At 32.6% G+C, this 24,384-nt stretch overlaps 1 protein-coding gene across 11 annotated transcripts in view; it reads left to right on the plus strand.

Moving 5' to 3' along the window:
- The window catches only part of LOC118186794 (uncharacterized), a 131,921-nt gene that overhangs the window by 41,208 nt on the left and 66,329 nt on the right, over positions 1 to 24,384 (plus strand). For all 11 annotated transcript variants that reach the window (XR_015043402.1, XR_015043401.1, XR_015043399.1 and 8 more), the window contains exons 5-11: positions 931 to 1,249; positions 5,166 to 5,332; positions 5,542 to 5,656; positions 10,293 to 10,372; positions 11,252 to 11,362; positions 22,744 to 22,825; positions 23,781 to 24,028. Coding sequence is in view for 5 of the 11 variants with exons in the window: in XM_085824938.1 (XP_085681064.1) it covers positions 931 to 1,249; positions 5,166 to 5,332; positions 5,542 to 5,656; positions 10,293 to 10,372; positions 11,252 to 11,362; positions 22,744 to 22,825; positions 23,781 to 24,028 (1,122 nt within the window). In the remaining 6 variants the exon portion in view is untranslated. The remainder of the gene's footprint in view (positions 1 to 930; positions 1,250 to 5,165; positions 5,333 to 5,541; positions 5,657 to 10,292; positions 10,373 to 11,251; positions 11,363 to 22,743; positions 22,826 to 23,780; positions 24,029 to 24,384) is intronic.

Below are 24,384 nucleotides of genomic sequence, written 5' to 3' on the forward strand. Positions count from 1 at the left end.
TTAACATTAAACAGGCAAATCGATAACCTTGTATTCGGTGTAGATTTTGTAAAATCCCAATCGATTTCAAGGGCAAAACGATTTCACCATCAGGAGCAAAAAATTCTGAAAAAGCGAATGTCAATCATATTTATACTCTACAGGCAACCAGTGGAAAAGCTGATAGCACCATCTGTCAGCAGAAATAGTAGTGAAAAATGAAGGGTTAAGTTAGTAGAATTTTAAAGACATTAGGCAAGACTGGATTGGCAGATGGCAGTATTGGTTCTTTCACTGGTCACCTGTAGAGTATAAATATGATTGACATTCGCTTTCTCGCTTTTGCATAATCTTTTGCTCCTGATGAAGGGGGGCCCGTTTTGCCCTCAAAATCAATTGGGATTTTACCAAATCTACGCCGAATACAAGGTTGTCGATTTGCCTGTTTTATTTTCCATGTTGCTGTGTTTCTCTTGCGTCTTGACATTTTACATTGTTATTATAAATTATATGCTGAAAAAACCTAAATGAAAATTATACAAGGGAGAGAAATATGTGAGTAAATATTGTAATGTATATGTTTATATATATGTATAAAGAAACACTATATATATATATATGTATAATGTTATTTTCATAATAGACTGTGCAGTTTAATGTAATAGTATTTGAAGCAGAAGACTGAAATGCGTCCTTGAGTTTTGTTAATTTGCAAACAGTGCTTGTTACGATATGATTATCATAAATGATAATTCAAATTTTTGTACCATTTTAGTTATTATTTGAAATAAATTTAAAAGGCTAATATTGAGTTAAGCTTCTGAAACTGAGCATCTAATAAAGCCAATAATATCTTTATTCAATAATAATATAAATTTAAGGAAGTGTTTATACTTTTATTTAGAAAATCATTATTATTGCTTAAATGAATTTTATTTGTTTTCTTTTTAGTCTCCTGCGAAGGGATACAATGACAATTTAATTTCTCTCACATCCCAAACGGAAAGAGATAAACCAACTGCAAGACGTAAAGAACCTCGTCATAGTCCTGAAAGAGCTAGCGAAAGAAATAAAAATGAGAACTATTCAAATCAGAGCCATTCTTCTCGACGTGATTCAAGGGATTCTTTCTTTCAAGAACAAGCATATGATGAAGAGAGTGAAGATGAAAGTGTAGAAGATGATCACAGAGAACGCTTCAAATCTGAACGCAGCAATATTATAACATTAACACCTGCTAAGAAACGAACAGATATCCCTGATACTTTAGGTTTCATTATTATTATTATTTAAATAATAGTATGAAAATTACGTTCAGGAAGTAAAATATGATAAAACTTATCATGTATATTTGTGAATAATGATGTTCATGTATTTATGTGCTGTGTACATTTTTGAATACTAGTATAGCATATAAATAAAAAAAATTATGTAAAATATAGTAGTGAATTATATTAAGCAGTAAAAGCAAGAATTGCATATGTGCAAAAAATGTTTTGCTCTGTTAATATTATTTTGTGTAAAAGATTAATTGTCTCTCAAAACATTTCTATTCTTGTGCTAGACCTTGCATTTGAAATTTCCGCTTTTTGTTCTAAACATACTAAATTATGTAATTGTGTGTTATTTTAAGTAATGAATGATAACAAAGTCCTTTAAAAAATTTAAGAATTAACAGGAAAATTTCCTTTCACTTTTCAATAGCAATTTTTTTTTTTTTTTTTTTTTTTAATTTCACTTTACTCAAGTACAAAGTATTTACAGATGATGAATACAATTTGAGGTTGCTCATAAAACAAAATACAACAAACAAATTTTAATGTAGCAAAGATATCCATGCTATCAAAGTTTTGGGTGACATAATGTGTGTGCCTTGTGTGCCTTGACATATGAACCACTGGTTGCACATAAAATGTCCAAATGATATTCTTTTTTCTGCCATGTATTCTGTACAATGTTTAGTGCAACATGTTCAAAGACTGGAGTAATACATCTTTGGAGGTTTCAATAGACAAAACCTTTTCTCTTTTTATTTGAAAAATTAATTTTTCTCTTTGATACTATATCAAGAATCAGGTCTGTAAGGAAAGAGTAACTTTTCGTTTATTGAAATCATGACAGAAATGCCATTACTGGTCTGACTAATTCTGCTACTTGTCTCAGCCTGAAACTAGGGCATTATTATCTTCTGTCTTTATATACATAAAGACATTTTCTAAAGAAAAGTTTTCCATTTTCTTAATATTAAAGTTTAAGAGTTTTAAATGACAATTTCATTTAAAAATGAATTCTTTTACTCATTAAGTTGTAATTTCTTTTTTGTAAAAGTCAGATTTGTATTTTTATGTATCTTTGGCAAATTTTGTTTTTTAGAGTAGTCACTTTTATGTAATGTAGTTTTTATTCATTTTCTTTTTTTCCAAGTGATCGAATATGTGTAGAGAAAATTCTGAGTACGTTTTGAGATTCGATCTTTCAGTTTTAATTGAATTTTAATGTTTTTATTGAAAATTTATCTGGGTCTTTTATTGTTTTTTGATTTCAAATGATTCGGAAGAATGAAACATATTCGAGATGCATTAATCGACTTTTACGAAACTTTTAATTCATTTTTCCCTGATGAGTTCTGAATATTAGGGTTTTAGACAAAGGAGATTAAATTTTAGTTTTTATTTCTATTACCAGTTTGCTTTTTTATTTTTCAGGTTTATTATACCTATGAATTCTTGTTAATTTTCTTTATGTTAGCTACAGTGTTAGACCTTTTATCCACAGTTGCAATTATTAATATTATTAGGGAATTGCCTTGTTTTTATTCCATTTAATTTTGGATGCTTTATGTTTAATTTACTACAATCTTGCAGCTATGGCGCAGGACAGCTTAAAATTTTTGTTTTGGGCATATTATATATATATAGACATAAAGTAAGAAATTTAGAACCAATTTTGACGAAGACCAAAAATTGAAATTACTAAGTAGTAAATTTCAAATAATCCTATAAATGCAAAAAGGAATTTAAGAATAAATGTTAAAATATGGAAGAGAGATTTCAATTGATTTCAGTGTTCCTCCTCCTGATGAAGTGGCATTGAAGTTGATTGAATTCGCCATCTATTATGTTCTTTTTTCTTTAAATTTCATTGATTTTTTTATTTGGGTATTGCTTATTTGAAGTGTTTTCATTTTAACATGTATTAAATTATTTTTTCCATTTATAGGATTATTTGAAATTTACTACTTGTGAATTTCAATTTTTGGTTTTTATGAAAAATTGGTTCTAAATTTCTTACTTTATGTCTTTAATGATAATTTTTCACCAGCCTAATGCACAAAAATACTAGGCATGATTATATTATGTTTAAAAAAAATTATTTTGTAATTATGATATATTATATATATATATATATACAGTGATGGCCAAAATTGTGGACACTTTTGGAAATTTTTATGTTTTTGAACTTTTTATGCTTATAGAACACGTTACGTTTCACAAAATGCAAACTTGTATATATCATTTTAAAGAGAATTTATTACTGAATTCAGTACAAAACACAAAATTCAATTATTTGCAATACAAAAAAGTTAAACGATAATAGTTATCGATATACATTAGATAGTGATGATTGCAGTGAGTTATCAGTACTTAGTAGGGTACCCTTTATTTTTTATTGCAGCTTCACATCGACGTTTCATTGAGCTGACAAGAGTTTTAAGCTCTTCTTTCGTTATTACATGATGCCAGGAAACAATTATAGCCTCAATTAGTTCCCTTTTATTTGATGGACGCCTCATTTGTACAAGAGTTTTCAAACGGTGCCACAAATTTTCGATAGGATAGAGGTCAGGACTGTTTCCTGGCCATGACAACAATTTAATGCTCTTTGTACGAAACCACTCTTTCGATATTTTGGCTGTGTGGCAAGAAGCAGAATCCTGCTGAAAAATAAACGAAGCATTGTTGGGAAAGAGATCTCTGATGGAAGGTAGAAGTTTTGGTTCTAGAATAGTGTCAATGTATTTTCTGGCATTCAGTGTCCCATCGATGACATGTAGGCGACCAATACCATCTGCTGACATGCATGACCAAATCATAACACTAACTGGGTTCTTCATAGTTGCTTGAATGCAGTCAGGATGTAGCTCTTCTCCTATTCTACGGCTTACATATTTTCGCCCATCACTACCGAATAACGATATCTTAGTTTCATCACTCCATATAACTTGTGACCACTGATCATCTGTCCAATTAATGTGTTCCTTTGCCCACTGTAGTCGTTTTTTTTTTTCATTGCTGAAAATTAAGATAAGGCTTTTTTCGTGGAATTCTACCTCTCAGTCCAACATCTGTTAATCTTCTCCTGATTGTTCTTGAACTGACAGAAACACCAGCATCATTCAGATCACTTCTGATGGCCACTGATGACATTTTTCTATATTGGAGACATAGTCATTTTATTCTTCTGTCATCAATAGATATGGTGCACCTTCTTCGGCCTTTTCCTTCTTTGTTTTTTATTGAATTTGTCTCCTGATATCGTAAACAAAACTTTCGGACTCCAGATGTAGTCACTGAACCACTGACCTGTCTTGCAATTTCAGCATAGGAAAGACCACTTTCTCGTAACACAATAATATTACATCTCTTTCTAGGTGTCCAATCTACTCTTTTATTTGATGTCATTGCTTCTTGACTAAATATTAAAAATTTTTACAAAAATTCCTACTTGTAATTGCAGTGTATAAGAAACAGGTCCTCCTTCTACAGAACAAAGCAAAATAATGAATTGTTTCAAGTGTAAACATGATGTCAGCTTCTACTGGCAGTTACTAACATTGATTGGTTCTCAGAACAAGAACAGTGATTGGCCAGGAAAGCTAGACATTACAAACCACTTCATAACTGTGTTTTTTATTTGTATTAAAGTACATATAACTTTTTTTGTATTGCAAATAATTGAATTTTGTGTTTTGTATTGAATTCAGTAATAAATTCTATTTAAAATGATATAAAGTTTGCATTTTGCGAAACGTAACATTTTCTATAAGCATACAAAGTTCAAAAACATAAAAATTTCCAAAAGTGTCCACAATTTTGGCCACCACTGTATATGTGTGTGTGTATGTATGTTTGCTAATATCAGTTTTTATATTTGTGGTTTATGTATCAACTTTCTGCTTTATATAGAATCTGTGATAAGTAAGGAGGAAACTGCCAAAATACAAGCTTTTCTTGAAAATGAACAGAAACGAAAAATGCGATTTAAAGGGAAAAATCCTGCACGAGTGAAAAATATTGGACGTTTTCAAAGACCACATCAAACATTTTCAGGCATGCCAGCTCAGCAAACACAGGTGAAGAAAAGTTGTTTCTCAGTTCAATTTTAACTTTTTACTTTTTCATCTCAAAGCAATAAATCTTAATTTCTGTATTGGCATGTTCTACTTTTTTATTAGAAAAATTTTTGCAATAAATCATTAGAATTATATCTTAAACAAGATACAGTTTTTTTTCTTTAAAGTTACCTTAAATACTATATTTTTAAATGATATTTTCATTTCAGTATGCACCGTCTAATACTTCTCAGATGGCTCCAACTACTTCTACACAACCCCGCAAAATTCTTATTAATCCTCACTTCAGAGGATTGCGTTTACCTCCACCTACTTCAGACCAAGGTATATATCATTTTAAAATATCATATTTAGGTGTTCTGTTGTTATATTCATTTAAATAAATGTAATTTAAATCTGTCAATGCCATATTGCATGGCCTAATTTCTTGTACCATTAAATTTATCAAACTAACTTGCATACAATATTAGATCACTTAAAATGTTTTTTTATATGTCAGTTAGCTGGATCCAAGAAATTCAAACCTGTTCTGCTTGCAAACTGTGTCCAATTTCTTGGTTGCAAAAATAATGAAAGTTTGGAGATTTCATGCTTTTACTTTTTCCATCTGATGATCTTTTAATCCAATTGCCATTTTTTTTTTTAAATTTCATCTCAAGTGTTTTTCAGTACCCGAAAATAAGCATGCTTTTTAAAAATCACAGTTGGGTACCTATGCTTTGTGTTCCTTAAAAATTGGAGCTCTTGTGCCATGATTAGAGTGAAAGTGGTATATAACTGGGTATCTGAGCAATGCAGGTACAAATTATCTGTCATTATTTCAAAGAAAATTGGAGTGAAACCAAACTTTCTGATAAGCTCTTGCATTTATTTTTCAACTGTTTTGCCATGTGCTGATAATATTTTTGTTATTTTATTGATAATTTGATGTGGATTATCTGTTGTGGCTTGTCTAGAATCACAGGCATTCAAAATGAGATTGATCTTTATTCCTTCTATTCCTATTCCAGAATTTCTGAAACTAATGTGACATAGCTTTGTTAACTATATTTTTCCCGTGACACATGTAGTGGCTGTGTATTGTTTTTATCAGACTCCTACAGTAAACCGTGTTTGATGTACTCATTATAGTTTGCCATTTTAAGCCATTAAATGCATACAGTAATTTGACAAATTAGTTCTACTGATCCAGGCTGGAGATTCTATTCTAGTTATCTATGCTATCCAAGGCATAAATCATCCATTCATAATTCATAATAATAATCGGTTATAAAACACTTTTTTTCAAGAAAATCCTCCTTTTTTGCATGGTTCTTCAGTGTACAGCAATCTGTTTTTGCTTTAAAAAAATCAAGAGGCTTGCACAGATTTGGCATTCTTGTAGTTTGGCATTGTGTACAAATAAAAAACACACATATGCAACACTCATGCATGGATTGTCCGATACTTTCAGCATACACAATACTTTTTTTACATACACAATACTTTTGGCAACATTGTGGGTTACCACATAACTATTTTGGCAACTTACTGCTTTACCTTATAAGTACTTTTGCATGACCTTTTTGCAGGGGTGCAGATAATCCGAAAGTACCAGCTTGCTTATCAAAAAAGTAGATTTTTTTTTTTAACTGTAAAAGATAATTTATCAGCTTGTTTTAATACATTTTCCTTGGCCAGGCTGAAATATTCAGATTCAAGCAGACTTTCCCGTACAGTACACCTCACCATCATTAAAGAATTGAAACGCCTACATCAGTTTAGGGAAATGCAAATGTATTAAAGAAAATAAAACATAAACAAGTGTCATTTCATTTAAAATACAAAAAAGGAACAAATTTAAACATCCAAGTAGCAATATACACATACCATAGCTACCAACTCTTCTGGTGTAACTGGGAGACTCCCAGTTTTTCATCACATCATCATCTAGCCTCCCGGTAGATTACCAAAGCTCTCTGTTTTTAATTCGTAGTCTTTGACAAGAAAAGTGTTTTCCTGCAATAAATGAAATTTGTTGAATGAATGAAACTTAAATGGTAAAGATTCTGTTCTTGTACCCCTAGTGATTTTCAGAATAATTTTTCTTGTTCAATTGTATTTCATGTAAATGTTATTTTTTTCCCGTATTATATTTAATTGATTTTTTCTTATTAAATTATTACATTTTGTTGATTTTTTTTTCTTATTAAATTTCATTTTATCAGAGTTGTCTGTTTCTGCATCAGGCATTTTTATATCAAGATTCAACCAGTATTTAATCATTTAATGTTTATTTTTATTTTAGTTTATTATATGGCATATTAATAAATTTATCCAGATAAATATTTTTACACTAATCGTTAATTTTATTTTTATCATATTTAAAAGTGCTTGATAAATAAAATAAAAAATAAAATTTTTAAATAAATTTTTGATAAATAAAATTTTTCTTCTCTGTTCAGGATTTTCTCAGTGTAAAAGTGTAAGAAAATTACAAAATAAAATTAGCAAAAGAACATAAATTTAGAATATCTAATTAAACACAACTATATTTTACATCAGCATGGTGTTACAAAACAGGTTTAATTCAGGTTATTAGTTCAATAATCTGAATTATGCATTATAAAGTGAGCTTAAGTCATATTTGGAGCTCCTTTAAAATGGCATCACTGCACAACATAAAAAACTCCTAGTTTCTCCTGGTTTTCTTGCAAAAATCTCTTGCTTTTTCAGATTTCAAAATTGGCAGCTATGACATGCATAAATTAAAAATAAATAATAAAGAAAACTTTTTTATACTTGAGTTGAGCACTGAAATCTTTTGTTTACTTCAGTTATAGATGAATCTTTCCAATATTAAGCTTAGCCTCAATTATTTGAATCATGTTCATTCCCGAATACTCTTTTCACTGTAAATAAATAGAACTATTGCACCACCACCGAATGCCATCTCCATACAGCTTCATATCGTGATTTTTCACACAAACTGCATCAGTACACAAAATTTCTTTTCTTGAGAAAAATATATGGCTTGTTCCTCCATTGGAGGCAGGTTCCATATTGGAATCGTGGTAAAAATAATCAAGTGCCGTTTGTTAAAATTCAGTGTGAAGAATGTTGGGAAAGGGTTGCAGTGCCAGCAGTGTTGACTGAAACAATATTTGTGATTTGTCATTTGTACCCAGCTAAAGTACCTTGTTTTTTGTACATATTTAAAAGTACTTTATTTTTAAAAAGTATTTTCCTGACTAAATAAACTTTTGCCAAAATATTACTTAATGTGTCAATTTTAATAGTAAAGGTTTAAAATGTTTTTTCTTTTAATTTGTATTCAGCATTTAGATAAGCAGTTCCCAAACTTTTCAACTTATGGAGAACTTTTTAGTATCCTCTTATCAGTCTCAAAGATGGAGAACTTTTTAGAATCCCCTATCAGAGTCGCAAAGATCTGCATTTTACTAGTTTATGATGTTTAAGAATAGCATTACAAGAATAAAGAAAATGTATGGATACTAAAGGAATGTAAAATAAGCAGATATCCAAGCAGTTGTTAATCTGCCATAATATTTCAATTTATTCTTAATATGATAATCAGAAGTTGGACACACATAAAGGTTCTTCTAAAATTCAATGACTTGAACCAGTTTATGTTACAACAGATATTTTGTGTTATTGCTGAGAGCATCATTAAAGTGGTTACAAATAAACTCTTTGGAGGTTGATAATTACATAAATTCATATATATGTTATATAATTATTTAAAATTCTATTTTTATTCTGTTATTTATCTTGTATATTCATTTGAAAACCTATTTTTTTAATTCTATTTTGAAATTCTAGTATTTATCTTGTATACAGTATTACAGTTTTTATTCTATTATTTTTATTACTTGCTGTAAAAACAGTTACGATTTAATTTTATTATTATACTATTATAGAACACTATAGGTATGAATTGATACATAACCTAAAAAAAGATTTTAAAAAAAAAAATTGGCATTTGCACCTGAATGCGTTGCAGATTCTGTATTGTTTTGGTCACCTTCTCTTGAGTTTTCAGCCCAAAAAAATTCAAATAAGTCTCTCAAAGCTTCGAAATGAACCTGAATACTTTCTGTTCTCCCTTCATCTTCTTGTTAGTTTCTTCCTGGAAAGTTTCTGTAAGTGGGGTGCAATCATTACCATCCTTTTCTGCGTATTTTAATCATGTATTTAAAAAGAAAGTACTTTGGCATTTACATCAAAAACTGGGCCCTTTTTCCATTGCTATAATAGATTCATTTCATTCATTTTACTACAAATTTTGGTCAGTATGCCATTTAATATGCACCCAATCTTCATCATTTTAAACCATTGTCAAAATAGTGTTATGGTCCATTAGAAGTGTTGTTACCTCTGCCTGCATGTCGATGTTTCTTCTCAAGACATCCACCTTACTTCAGTATACTGCAGTGGTAGGTTCTTGCATTCTTCACATGCAGAAAACTTGTAAAAAAATCTCTGAAATATCACTATATTATTGCTATGAACTTTCACTGTGAAGCGACTTCATATCGATTAGCAATCTGTATTTATAAGTTTTGAGAGGCTTCAAGTAAACTCCAAGAAATCTTGAAGGATCAAGAATGAGCTTCTCCAGTATGCATTTCCAAGGAATAGTCACATGCCATCTGCTATAGAAAACCTGAAACTTGATAAATTTCCATATTCATAATAAAATTAATTTTTTTAATTTGATTTTACTTTTTGTTTCTTAATCTTTTTTAGTTTAAGTTTTTATCTATTTTTATCTAGTGACCGAAAAGCCACTGGGAGGAGCCTTTAGTGCTCCACATAGCACAGATTAGGAGTTGCTGATTTAGAATTTTATCATTTGGAGCATTTTTTTATTATTATTTTGTTTTTTATTGTACATTTTCTGCTCAATATTTGCAATGTATTGTCTGCTCATGTGTGTGTATCTTGCTTTGCTTTGTAGTTCACACCATAGAAGAAACTCCACAGGTATCAGTGCCACCTGTAAGCTATGAAACATCCCAAAATTTTCCACCTCCTACTGTAAGTACATGTATTTTGTTGCAAGAATTAGGCTTTTCGATTTTATTTATTTATTTATTTATTTATTTTAGTATTTTATAATGTAAGGAATTGCCTATGTATTCTTATATTTTTTGAAGTTAAACAAATAAACTTAAAATAGTAAATGAAAATTTAAAATAAAGTAAAACTAATAAAATTATAATTTCTTTTATTTTTATTTCATGATCGGCAAATGCAGTTCTTGTTCCTGATTTTTAAACTAACTTTTTTTAAACTGTCTAGTCCATATCTGTGATGAAATTTCTTATTATAATTGGCATTTAAAGTGATTTATTTGTATTATGTCTTGCCTTATTGTCTACTTTTATGCCATATATTACAAATAGCAGCTCTGCAGTATTTATTGTCTAATTATTTGTGTTTATGTAAAACAGTAAATGTTAATATAAAAAAGCAGCCATTTATTTTTCTCATAGAATGGACATGACAATTAAAAGTGAATTAAAGACAATATTAAAACTTTGTTACAAAAATTTGAAGAATCTAAAAAAATTTCCTACGAAAATGATTTTTTAGAGAGAAGCCATCCATTGTTATTTCTAATAAATATGTGATACAGATTTTCTTAATGATTTACAAAAATAATATTTATAAATATTTTTTAATTAGTCAGAAAATTATAACTTTTCTTTATATAAAAATGGCCGTTTTGTTCCCTTTTCTGTCTTCCCCCCCCCCTGTTTCTTTTTCTGTTTTGTTTGTTAGGTCAGTTAATATAACAGGCCATTTAAATTTATTAAATTTAACATGCAGCATTGGAATTGCTTTAAAAATATTCATTTAAAAATTATTTTCATCATTTTTTATGTTATTGAAGTAAATTTATTTATATTTCAGTATTCTCATGAACTTCCTCCTCAAATGCCAGCTGCACCACCTGTTTTCAGTACTCCCCCACCTTCAGTTCCATATAAACAGCCAGATTATTCATCATCTCATATCCAACAGGTATTTCACAAAAATTAAAGAACTAAAGGTTTATTTAACTTATATTTATATATACAGTCAAAAGTCGTTAATCCGGACTCGTCGGGACTTCGGCGATTCCGGATTATCGATTTTTCCGGATTATAGATCATCAGTTTAAATCTGGTAAGATGACATGCAGAAATTACAAAATTAAAAATATGAAACCGTAATTTATGAAATAAAGAACAATTATGATCTAAAGGGTATCAAAATTTACAAAAAAAAAAAAAAGCTTAATATTTATTTGTTTACTTTATTAAACATTTCTTTCAATGTAAGTTGTTTAAGTTGCTTCCTTTCATGTGATAATACTTTCTCTTTAATTCTATTAAACAGACATAATTTCTTGTTTAGTTACAAAGTTCCGCTGTTCAAATCCTATAATTGCTTTAAATCATATCAAAGACGAAGTACATCGACATGAAATACTACGTTTAGTAAGGAATTATAAGCCAAATAAAATAAAAACATCTGCCATGAAGATAAGGATAGTGCTGACACATCAACTTCCAATTCATTACGCGTCTCATCGTTTCCCTCCCTCCCCCCGCTGCAGAGCAGCGTGAAATTGATAAACAGATTTTGGATTTCGAAACATAGTTTCGCTTTGTAAATCCTTTACATATTAGTAAATATATATCGGGAATTTTATTTGACATAATCGAAAGTTCAAGCTTACTTTTATAAAATTGCTCTAACAATCTGCAAAAAATAATAAGCCGGATCCAATTCGAAGATTAAGGAACAACGCAATCTGCAACATTAACTGAATTAGATAATTTTAGCTTACCTTTTACCGTCCGTTATACATTAAACGCGCATGCGCACACATGTATTTGCAGCCGTAAAGGTCTTACGCGCACGCGTAAACGCCTCTGCGTGTGTGTCAAAGTGACACATGCGCAGAAAGTTTGTAGCTTTGAGGTCCGGATTATAGATCATTCCGGATTATGGGTGTCCGAATTAACGACTTTTGACTGTGTAACTTTATTATATATTTTACCTTGCTTTTCTGAAAAAATAACTAAATTATTACTTTGTGTATGGTATGATGAATAAAATTTCGTGAATGTGTTCATAAGAAAAAGATTCTTTAATCAAGAAAAACATTTTGTAACCCTTGAAATAATGTCTAAGGGTACTTTTGATAACAGTAGTTCACTTCCCAAGACCTGCAGCCAAAATTTTGTTTCATATTGCAGAGCACCTTTTGTCACATAGCTTTGAATGTCTAGAACACCTGAACTTTCTTAAGGCTTTTTTCAAGTGAAAGGAGAAAGAAAAAAGGGAAAAAAAGAAGTTTGCTGAAACAAAATGAAATGGGTAGCTGTTGAGGGCTACGAGGCCCAAATGTGGCTGGGCATTATCATTAAAAGGAACTAAAAGCCCATTTCAATGTATTCTGAATTTACACGAGGAATTCTCTATAATAAATTTTTCAAAACGTCTGTTAAGTTAGTGTGCACCACCTATTGTAAACAAAGTGTTGCATGCATACATGTTCGTAATAGATTAAATGCACAAGTCCAATAAAAAGTTTATAAAATTTATTCTGATCTCTAGAAATGTAACAAAATGCTGGATTTTTCCTCAGAGATATCTGTACCATATCACAGTATAACACAACATAATCAGTAGCAAATTTTAAACGTTAATAGAATGCATTCCAAAGGGCAGAAAAAGCTAATCCCATCAACTATAATAACAACAACTGAGCTGAGATAGTTTCTTTCTAAAATTTTCATTCGGTCGTGAAAGAGTTCTAGTAATTTCTGCTTCTCGAGATTTCTGGAAGGCAAAAGAGTAGATGTATGGTTACAACTAACACAGTAGTCAATTACATTTATTCAATTTAAATATAAATTATGGGATATCTATTTGTTAAATGTTAAATGCGCGTGATCCTGTATTTTTACTTTTCTGACATAGCTTTCTCTTAAAATATGTCTCATGCTGCATTGCACGGGGATATAAAACAATTTTAATTATAATTCTACTAAAAATAGCTAACCAAATACAAAATCCATAACACTATCCCCTTCCCAAGGATTGCATGTACGGGGCAGTACAATTCCTGGACATGAAGCAATACTTAAAACTAAAACATCGATTCAATAGTACACATAACATTACAGTAACAAACAACATAAACAATTATTATAATAAATAACTTAAAACAAATCAAATACTAAATAAATAAATGAGTGCACAAATTTAGAAACAAAAAGGATCATGGTCTTATACTATTTACACTATATGCACTACGTACTATGGAGTAGTAAGTAAGGAGTAGGAGCTAACCTGTCATAATGAACAACTTCAGGCTTAGTTCGATAACTTAAGGATCCAAACCACGATGTCGCTCCTGTTTATGACTGTGTATGGACCATCTCAAGGTGAATGTAGTTTAGGACAGAGTCCTTTCCGTCGAGTCAGATTCCATAACCACACATTGTGTTCTTCGTTGAATAGATGTCCAGTAGCTCTTGTGTCGTATCGGGCCTTCATCTTCTCCACTGCCAAACAGGGCCTGGAGATCTTAGATGTATTCCTCTGGCAACAAATATGTATCTGGATGGCGACCAAAAAAGAGATCACAAGGCAGACGAAAGTCATGAATGAAGAGCATCTGTGATGGGGAATAGCCGGTAGTCTCGTGCGCACTGCGGTAAGCCAGTCAAAACAGTGGTAGCCTCTTGTCCCAGCCCTGTTGGTTTCTGGAAGCCACCAATGAGAGGTTAATAAGGATGGTTAAACTTCTCTTCCATGCCATCTGATTGGGAATGTAAAGGTGTCGTTTGAGTTTTGTTAATGCCAAGTAGCTTGTAGAGAGAGTTCTTTGATTACAGCCCGAGGTAAAATTACTTCCGTGATTGGAATGTAGCTGACGAGGCACTATAAACCTGGAAATCCAGTACTGTATCATTACCCCTGCTATTGTGACAGCTTCTTGATTAGGAATAGGATATGCTTCAGGACACTTTGTGAAGAAAACAATGACAAGGAGGATGTATTTGTTGCTGTCAGCAGTTCGTGGCAGAGGTCCCAAGGTGTCAGAGGTGATACATTCAAAAGGCGCTTCTACGTTGTAACTTTGTAGCATGCCTCAGCTGCGTTTCTTTGGTCCTTTCTGACCCGCACAAGCACCACAAGTTTGGCATCACTTTTGCATGTCATCCTTTGCATTACTTCAGTAGAAACGCTCACAAACTCTCTGCAAGGTCTTCATTGTTCCAAAGTTGTCTCTTGTAGGGCTGCTATATAGTTCTTTAACCCTTTGTGGCTCAGAGTTCCACTACATGGAACAGTGGAACACCCAAATTAAATCGCTTCTGAAACCTTTAAATTCAACTGTAAATAGATTAAAATGCCTTTATAAAATACTTTGAACTTTTATTTTTAAAGAATAGATAGCAGCATATCACAAGGAGACACAGAATTTTCATTTATTATGTGTTATTAAAATCCACTTTTTTTTTTCTTTTTCTTTTTTTTTTTTTTTTTTTTTTTTTTTTTTATGATATAAAAAATTTGATTTGGAAAAAAAAATTTGGCATAATTTTGCTGGCTGTACTCCAAATTATTTGTTCTATATTTTTTTAATCTTTCATACAAAAAACCATACGCAGAATCATTGAATAAAACCGGGTGTTCCATTAGCGGGAACACTGTGCCTTTAGCGATGTCATGCTGTTACGAATCAGAACATCTGTGCTTAGGTGAGAACATCCGTTGTTTACGTTTTCTGTTTCATTGGGTTTTTTTGGGGGGGGAATGAATTCAAACAAAGCAGTATTGAGGAGTAAGGTGTGTTTTGTGTTATGAAAGCCCTAATATTGGCATCTCGAATTTTTTTAGAGTAGTTTTTAGGCGGGAATTTTATTAGTAGCTTGACTCATCTTTACTTAGACCTACGCGAATTTTCGCGAATCCACCACCTCATGGAACACTCACAGAATTAAAACGGTTAAGTGCAATTTTTACAAAACTTTACCTGTATACTCCTTTAGGACTAAATAGACTGCATACAACTTTTTTTGTTGAAATTGTCGCTTTTTAGTCTCATTCCCGTTTATTTTCAATAATTGTGTATATATTTTTCGTGTATGTATATATTATAGGCTTATTTTTCTTTATTGTTAATATTAATCGTAGTTAGTTATTTTATTATTAATTTTCCATAAATGGCGTGGAGAGGTCTAACTTCCCGAAGCGCTAAAAGTGTTTCATGAATTACCCTTGGATTACAGCCCAAGATTTCCGTTTAAATTTGCTGTGTTCCCTCTGTGCCATGTAAACGTCAGAGATAACTTTGAAGAGGCGACTTCCTTCAAGACCTGAAGATACTCCCAGGCATAAAGTAAAGGTTTCCGGGGGAAAACACTACAGTAGTGTTGAACACATACCGGTGAAGGGTACGCGTAGACGATGTGCGCATTGTAGCACGAAGCAGAAGCCGCACAAAACAAGTTTTATGTGCAAACCTGCAAAGTTGGTTTTTGCTTCCATCAAAAAGGTGTGACTTGCTTTGAACAATTTCACGAAGCTAAGAAATAAGAAAATTTGTAAATATTTTTGCATATAGGACTTGTGTATATAGATATTTATCTCATTTATCCATATATATTCAAGAATATTGTGTATATCCAGGAAACCATGTATACAGCCATAATGCAGAGTTTTTTCATTCTTATACAAACGCTTCTACTCATCGGCTTCACTTTCGGGCTTCACTGCAATACTCGCTTAGTCGCACTTTTAAAAGCTCTGGTGGTGCAGTGTTCCACCACCTCATGGAACACTCACAGAATTAAAACGGTTAAGTGCAATTTTTCCAAAATTTTACCTGTATACTCCTTTAGGACTAAATAGACTGCATACAACTTTTTTTGTTGAAATTTTGACGTTAATGTATAGTGCGCCACAAAGGGTTAAGGACATTCAGAATATTGAAAGTATCATCTGCCATCGGAAAGTTCTTTCATCATCTGATTCGAATTTCCGGTACAAGATGCCATTTCAAATATGGAGGGAGTCCCAGAAAGCCCAATATTGTTTTGTCATAGGACTGTAGGTCGAAATGACTATGGATAGAAATGTCCTGCCAGGTAGGTCTTCTGTTTCAAGACTCCATTAATTCAGTTATGGGATTAATGTAACTGTCTTCCAGTTGGTCTATCCTGACTTCTTTGTCACTCCATGGGTCTCGATCAGTCGATGTTGATGTTGCAATTTGTTGTGCGACCAGACTCAACAGCTCATATTTCACTTCGACCCTGGAAAAATATCGGCAGCTTTCTGCGCAAGGTCTTCTAGACAGGGTGTCGGCGTTTCCGTGTAATAATCCCTTCTGATGACGGATAGTAATTCCTGGAGTCTGTATCCACCTGGCAATTTGACCTTCAGAATTCTTGGAATTTAAAGGTCATGTCAACGAAGCATGATCCGTGCAGAGTAGGAATTTTCTGCCATAGAGATAATGATGGAAATGTTCTATAGCTTGAACTATGGCAAGCAACTCTTTCCTGGTGACACAGTAATTCCTCTCCGATTTTGACAGGCACGTGCTCCAGTAGGCTATGACATGTTCTTGGTGGTTTATTTCTTGAGGCAAAACAGCACCGATACTCTTAATTAAGACACAATAACATGCCGAATAAATACTAATTCAGAAGTCAAACAACAAAAATCAGCATAATATTTTCAAAATTTTTACAGGACTAGTTTCGATGGCTTTACCGAACCACCATCCTCAGCTGCAACCACCATCCTCAGCTGTTTCAGAAATTGAAAGATTGGCTTCTTTCAATTTCTGAAACAATATCTAAGATTACCTAGATGTTTTTGAAAACTCTTCCCGATGATGATTATGTCATCCAGGTATATCAGACAGGCTTCCTATGAAAGAACTTTCAAAACAGTCTCAATGAGGCATTCAAACGTCGCTGGCGCATTGCACAGTGCAAAAGGCATCACCTTGAACTGCCAGAGTCCTTGCCTGGTAGTAAATTCCATCCTTTCTCGGTCATCAGGATGTATCTGTATCTGCCAATACCTACTCTTTAAATCAAGTGTCGAAAGCCACTTGCTTCCAAAAAGAGTGTCCTGAATGTCATCAGTTTTATGAAGATTGTAACTGTCTTTCTTTGTAACCTTGTTCAACCGGCAATACTCAATGCAAAATATTGTTGAATGATTTTTCTTTTTCATCAGGACGATAAGAGATGCCCAGGGACTTGCTGAAGGCTCGATAACATTGCTTTCTTGCATGACCTTTAGAAGCTTTTCTACTTCTTCCTGTTTAACAGTCGGTATACATATTGGATGTTGCTTGATTGGGGAATGATCGCTGGTATAGATTCTATGTTGTGTCAAACTATTTTTCGACCCACGTCAGAAAACGAGAGGGAGAAAACATGTTGAAATTCTTGAATGACACGTTTGGCAGCATTCCTCTCTTCAGCACTTAATTGTGCATTCTGCAATAACTCTGATGTCATGCTCTCTGAAGATATGGATTCTGTTACTTTTTTTCAACGCTGGTCACTGGAGTACATGCTGCAACCACTTCACCTTACAACTCTCGCCTTCTCAGTTGCATTGGCAACTCTCGCTGGATAACGATCCTCGATAGGTCGACGAGTGCTGAAGCTCCTTTTGGACTATTACATTTCTTGGTATATTCTATGATGCCATAGCGGAAATTTCTGTTTTCGGCTATGGATCCAGGAAATAAAATTTCTGTTCTTGCAGGTATTGCGATATTGTCTTGAGCTATGATTTTATTTCACTCCTTCATCATTAATTCTGAATAGAGCTACATCCTCAGAGGTAGAATGCAATTCGTTATTTTTGAAGTCCAAGGAAAAATCGTAGTTCCTTAGAAAGTCTAATCCGAGTATGCAAGGATCAGTAATCACTGCCACATATGCTGTGTGATAGTAGGGGGCACTTCCAAACAAAATGTTAACATTTAATTTTCCATCAGTAGCGATTTTATCACCACATACAGTCTAAACGGCAATGCAGGGCGGTGTCCAGATGAGTTGACCTTTAAATTGTTGAGCCAAATATTTTAAATGATGGTAACATTGGCTCCTGTGTTGATGGTTATATTGCAAGGAACTCTATTGATATGCCTCATTATCAAAAGCCATTATTGCAGAAATCTGAAGCACTTTGAACTGGGGCTTTTCATTATCTGGCAACCTCCATCCCATGAAATGGCCACTAATTAGATTCCCTTTTTATTTGATAGGCAGGGTCTTAACTTTCGTGCCCTGGGGACTCTGCAGTTCCATCGTATATGGCCTTCAGCATCACAGATCCAAAACTTTGGGGTTGGTTTCTTGTCACTAGTATTCCTTCTCAAGGCATTCAGTTGTCTAGTTAAATCGTCAACACGAGCAATCATTTGATCTTATGCCTTTTTGGACTGGAGCAGCTCTGATTGGGTGGCGGCCTGTATGAGTTGCTTGCTTGGCTACCTCGAACTTCTTGGCATACACTAGAACACTTTTTAAGTCCTTGACATCCGCCATTCATAGAGCTTTCTGTATTTCAAGATCCCGGATGCTGTCGATGAAGATTGCAGGGACAGGATTTCTCTTGTTTCTGTCGGGCATTCCGAAAAGGCAAGATAAGATAGCCTTTCTACATCTGTGGCAAGGTCCTGGAGTGTTTCCGTGGGCTTCTATTGACGAGACTTTAATGAAAGTCTGCTGTTATCTTTTAAACACTTCTTGCCAAAGTGCAGCTCCAACATACCGGATAGAGCTTCATAGTATATTCTCGGATTTTCTGGAAGAGTTTGAAAAATATCCGCTGCTTCTGCTCTCAGAGAAGCGGTGAGATGGCAGGCCTCAGTATGGGAATCCCATCCGTTCGCATCCGCCACCATAGAAAATTGCGTCTTATATATTGGCCAGGTAGTCTTTCCATCATACACAGATAGCTTCAGTGAGGGACGAGCAGGCATGGTTAAAAATTTAAAACCATCAGAATTGCCCCGTGCCATCGCTAGGAATTTTTTTAAAGTATCAACTTCTTTGGCAACTGCAGAAACCCTGTCATCAATATGTTGTTAGACGGCAGAAACTCTTCCTTCTATTTGTTCTTTCACAGAAGAAATTCTTTCTTCAATGTGTCTAACTCTGTTCTCAACAGCGTCTATTCTGCCTTCTATAGCCTCAAATTTGTTTTCTGTTACACAGGTAATTTCTCTTTTCATTTCCTCTTTAATAGCTTGCATCTCTGCTTTAACAGAAACTTGGCCAGCTTTCATGTTCTCTTTAGCTGATTCTTGATAGTAAGTTGTAGGTAATGTTGCTAAAAATATAAAGGCTATAAATGTTTTAAAATATAAGAAAAATAATTTATTGGACATTCTGTTATTAAATATTATACTTCAGAATCTAGATTATGAAATACATAAATAATTTGATTTAAGCATTAATTAATTTTATTAAGAAATTCCTACATTTGATGAATTAATTTCTTTTTAGAGAAAAGATATCAGTTATTGGATAACATTAATATTAATAAAGTGAAATATCTGTTAGGGAAAAAGTTCAAAATCAAAGGCTCTGATGGTCAAAACCAATAGTGCTCCAACTATTTTGTGATGTGCAAAAATAATAATCATCCATTGCCTAAATGTAACTCATTTTAAAAATTAAATTCAGTTTGAAGATGTGAAATAGTTAAAAACAATAAATAGTGTTTAATGAGTCTTAGTGAGAAACATTTTATCACAAAATATAACTCTAAATTCAGATGCTCTGAATGCAGTAAAAATCATTGCTCATTAATTCATCCCCTTCTCAGCAATGTCACCATGGATCAGCAGTTGGACAAAACAAAGACAGAAAGAGGGAGTGACCAAGCAAGAATGTAACTGGTTCTCCTAAAAATCAATCAAGTTGTCTTTTGATATGAAGAAACGTATTATTAGCAACTGCAATTGTATACATTTGTGATTCAGAAGGAAAAAGAATTTTAGTGTGCACTATTTTAGACAATGGAACTATGTCATGTTTTATGACCGAAAAAATTACTTTAATTAATTTGTTAAATATTATATAAAGAAATGAAGAATTTATGCATTTATATCTGGAATAAATGAAAAGGTTATAAATATTAATTTTCAACTAGATATACAGATCTCGAATAAGGATTTAACATAGGTAAAAAATGTATCTCTGGTTAGAGACTGGAGTGCGGATGTTCGAACCTTAAGAAGCACATACCTTGCTCTTATTAGGGCTGTGATGAAATATGGTGTTCAGATTTATCAGGTCGCTTTTCCTAGCAACTGGAAAGGGTAAAACTTTTGGCTGCCAGAACCATTACTGGTCTCCGCAATTGCTGCTTGAGGACATGTCCCTCAAGCAGCAAAAGATTCCATTCAGTCTGTATAGAATTCAGCCCGTGAATGCAGACACATGTGGTCTTGCATTATCTTGATGGAATATTGCGTTTTTTCATCGGAACTCAGTTCAATGTTTTTTCTTGATAACAGCCTCTACGCACAGTAGCATCTTGCTGCACACCTTACTGTCAAGAGTTTTACCTTTTCCCACACATTCTTTGTGGATAATACCACGGTAATCCCACCAGATACAGAGCATGATCTTTTTGTTAATCAAACTGTGCTTTGTGATGCAGCCAAGTGAGCACACTGGGCACAGACCAACCCCTCTTTTTTGCCTATGTTGTTGAAATAAATCCACTTTCACAAGTGACAATCCAACTAAGAATTTTGTCCTTTTGTTGATATTCGAGCTGCCTACGTCAGCTCATGCGGCACCCAATGACTGAACTTGTACATCAAGTTTATGCGATGCATAGCGCGATGATGGGCATGGCACTAACATGTAACTCCTTAGCAATCTCTCAAGTGGTTGCATACTGATTTTCTTCCACAAATTCTTGCAGATGCACCTCATCAACATTAGTAGGCCAGCTTGAGCGTTCTGCTTCTTGAATGTCATAGTCCTTGTTTTTGAACTTTCGGTACTAAACCTTCACAGTGTCATATGATACAACATTAGTACCTAAAACTGAACTTCTGATACCAAACCTTCAGAGTGTCATATGATACAACATTAGTACTTAAAGCTATACACAGTATTTTTTGACAAGTCTCTTTCTTTCAAGTGCCAAAAATCATCTGACAAAATAAGATTAAACATGCCAATGTGAACTGTTTACGTAGACGATATTTATGGTGGTGGGAAACTTTCATTAAAAATCCAATAAAGCCAGTGTTATTAAAGTTAAAATATTAAATGGTGTATATGTTAGAATTAATAGTCATACTTGTCACTCACTCACTCAAAGATAATACTCAAAGATACTCAAAGATAATAATCTTTAGCTTATGTTATTGCATTCTTATTAAAAATTGTGCTTTATATTGAAAATAGAACTCTTTTAAAAGTGTAAATAGAATTATAACATAATGAAATTAGTTCATGTTCTTTATGATGTTTATATTAATTTATACTGTGTATCATGATTATCTTTTTATATTATGTTATACTGTATTTCACAATGGAAAATTATTTATTGGCTTTTCATATTTAGATTGTAAAATTAATTATTCTTAAAATTGTATGTTTTTAAGTTATATATATTAAAATTTAGAATATAATCCGGGTGCGACATGTTAAGTTAGTGCTAGCTATTGTAACCGTAGGAGACGCACACTTAGCCACTGGATTTGATTAAGGCAGCATGCCAGGGGATGTCAGTGGTATATTATTAATAATTAACATTAATAAAGTTGTTTTGTCTTTCTCAGTATATTTTGCTCAGTTTAGTTTAGAATAGTAGAAACACAGTACAGCATCCTTGTTTGTGTTAGCTTTCATTGTGCTCTTTCTAGCCAACATTTTTGTCACTCTTAAATGTTTTTGTCACTACAAGGCCTACCAGTTAGTAGCATCATTGATAGAATCCCACCCATCCCCAAAACATTTAAAATCATTTATAAATACACTTAGAATACAGCTTCATCACTGTAAACTTGTTGCAGCATGTTGTGACTTTCATAGATTTACCAAGCATGGAACAGAACTTTAAATTCATTCCTTTCTCCATTTTACAACTACTGCTATACCTTTGCTTACTAGGGTGTTACTCACAGAAATCCATAATACCAATTCCTAGGATATGTTCAGTTATGTTCAAATACATTATGGAGTTCATGGACTTTTTGGTATTTATGGATTTTTGTGCATGTGCATCTTATCACATAATTCACTGAATTTTTATCATATTTGCCATATTTATCAAAGCATATTTAGATATTTTTTACATATTTGCATTGTTTAAATTGTATTTCTTTACTTTTATAGCCTCCACCATCAATGTGGCCAACTACACCAGATATGACTCCTAACACATACACAGCTCCTCCTCCTGTTTTAAACTACACAGGTAAGATGTGCATACAATGTTTGTTTATTTAGTCATTCCCATTTAAAATATTTAATAGTAACATCTGTTTGTATCACAAAAATCCATTTACCAATTTGATTAAATAACTGTGATTTTCTGTATTTATCTGGCACTGCATGATGTTTCTTTGGGCTTACAAAGTAGGAAACTACTGTCATCCTGTTAAAAAATTGAAGGGAAAATATTAGATAAAAATGATGAGGACCAAGTTGAACTTGAATAAAATGACACCAGAAAATGCTAAACAGTAAATTGATCACTTAATAACTATATGCCAAGCAGGAAAATGTTTTTGGTGTTGTTCCCTTATTGTATGGAAGTTCGAGAACTTCCACAATCCCCAAAGATTATGTTTCATGACTATATAGGATGGGGTAAAAGCTTCAAGGAGCAACTTTTAGTATTGTAGTGCTTGTTTATTGCATAAACGAAATGTTTAAATGTCAGATATCAAAATTATTGAAATTAGCTCTTTGGTCATCATGAAAGTGCGTAGGTTTGTTTATAGAAAAGAAACATAGCAGTGTAAAATGTAAAATTAGGCAATAAGAAAAGCATCCTTATATATGTGTAGGTTTTGAATAAAACTATAATGATTTCAAGGATGATTCCACACTGCTGCATCTTTTCCGAAAGGGGGGAATTATTTTCAAAGAGGTCAAATAGCCTTTGAAATCAGTAAAGTTTTATTCAAGATCTATGCCAATCCCAGGTTGCAATTTTGCCTAATTTTAAATAAAGCCTAGATCTCGTACAAGATATGCACTATGAAACATATTGGCAAACAATTTTATAGTTACTGGCTTGGTAAACAAAATTTTAGTCTTTATGAGTCATAGTTGACTGCAGTCAGTTGTTAAAAAAATATTGCTTTGTTTGTTTGTAAATACTTTTTTAGGACTGTATTAACTGACTTAGATTTTGAATTCTGCAGATCATTTAACACAGGTGCCACCAAATTATCATAGTAACTATACTCTTAATAATTTTCCAACTACAAGTTATCAAAGCACTCCAGTGCCTTTGCCTCAGACAGTTAACTATAGTCAGATGCCACCACCCATTCATGTTCAGTCTTCATCTTATGCCCCACCACCTGTAGTTAGTGCACCACCAACCTATGTGACAGCGATGCATTATTCAAATAACCAGCAAAGATCTCAAGAACTAAATTTTCACCAGGTATGAGTTATTTTATAACTTTTGTTATGCATTATTAAATATATTGTGTGTTTGGTATATTATTAAATATATTGTGAAATTTGTAAATTATTTTATGCAAAATCATCTGTAACTTTTTAATGGTTTTGAAAGCATCTGAGATTGAAAAGAAATTATCTTAAATCATATAAACCAGTACAAGATAACATTCAATAACATTACAGAATTTGAGACTTTATTTTCTTATACTTATTTACAAATAAAATTATTTTAAGATCCTGAATAATTATCAGATTTTAGGCAAAATCTTCTGTATTTGTTATCTAAAATCTTGTTTCTAAGTATGACATGTTTGTTGTCCCTCTATTTTTAAATAT

This window comes from Stegodyphus dumicola, chromosome 10 (assembly GCF_044657685.1).
Source record: "Stegodyphus dumicola isolate Sdum_Otavi_A_Nest chromosome 10, ASM4465768v1".
NCBI classification, from domain to species: Eukaryota; Metazoa; Arthropoda; class Arachnida; order Araneae; family Eresidae; genus Stegodyphus; species Stegodyphus dumicola.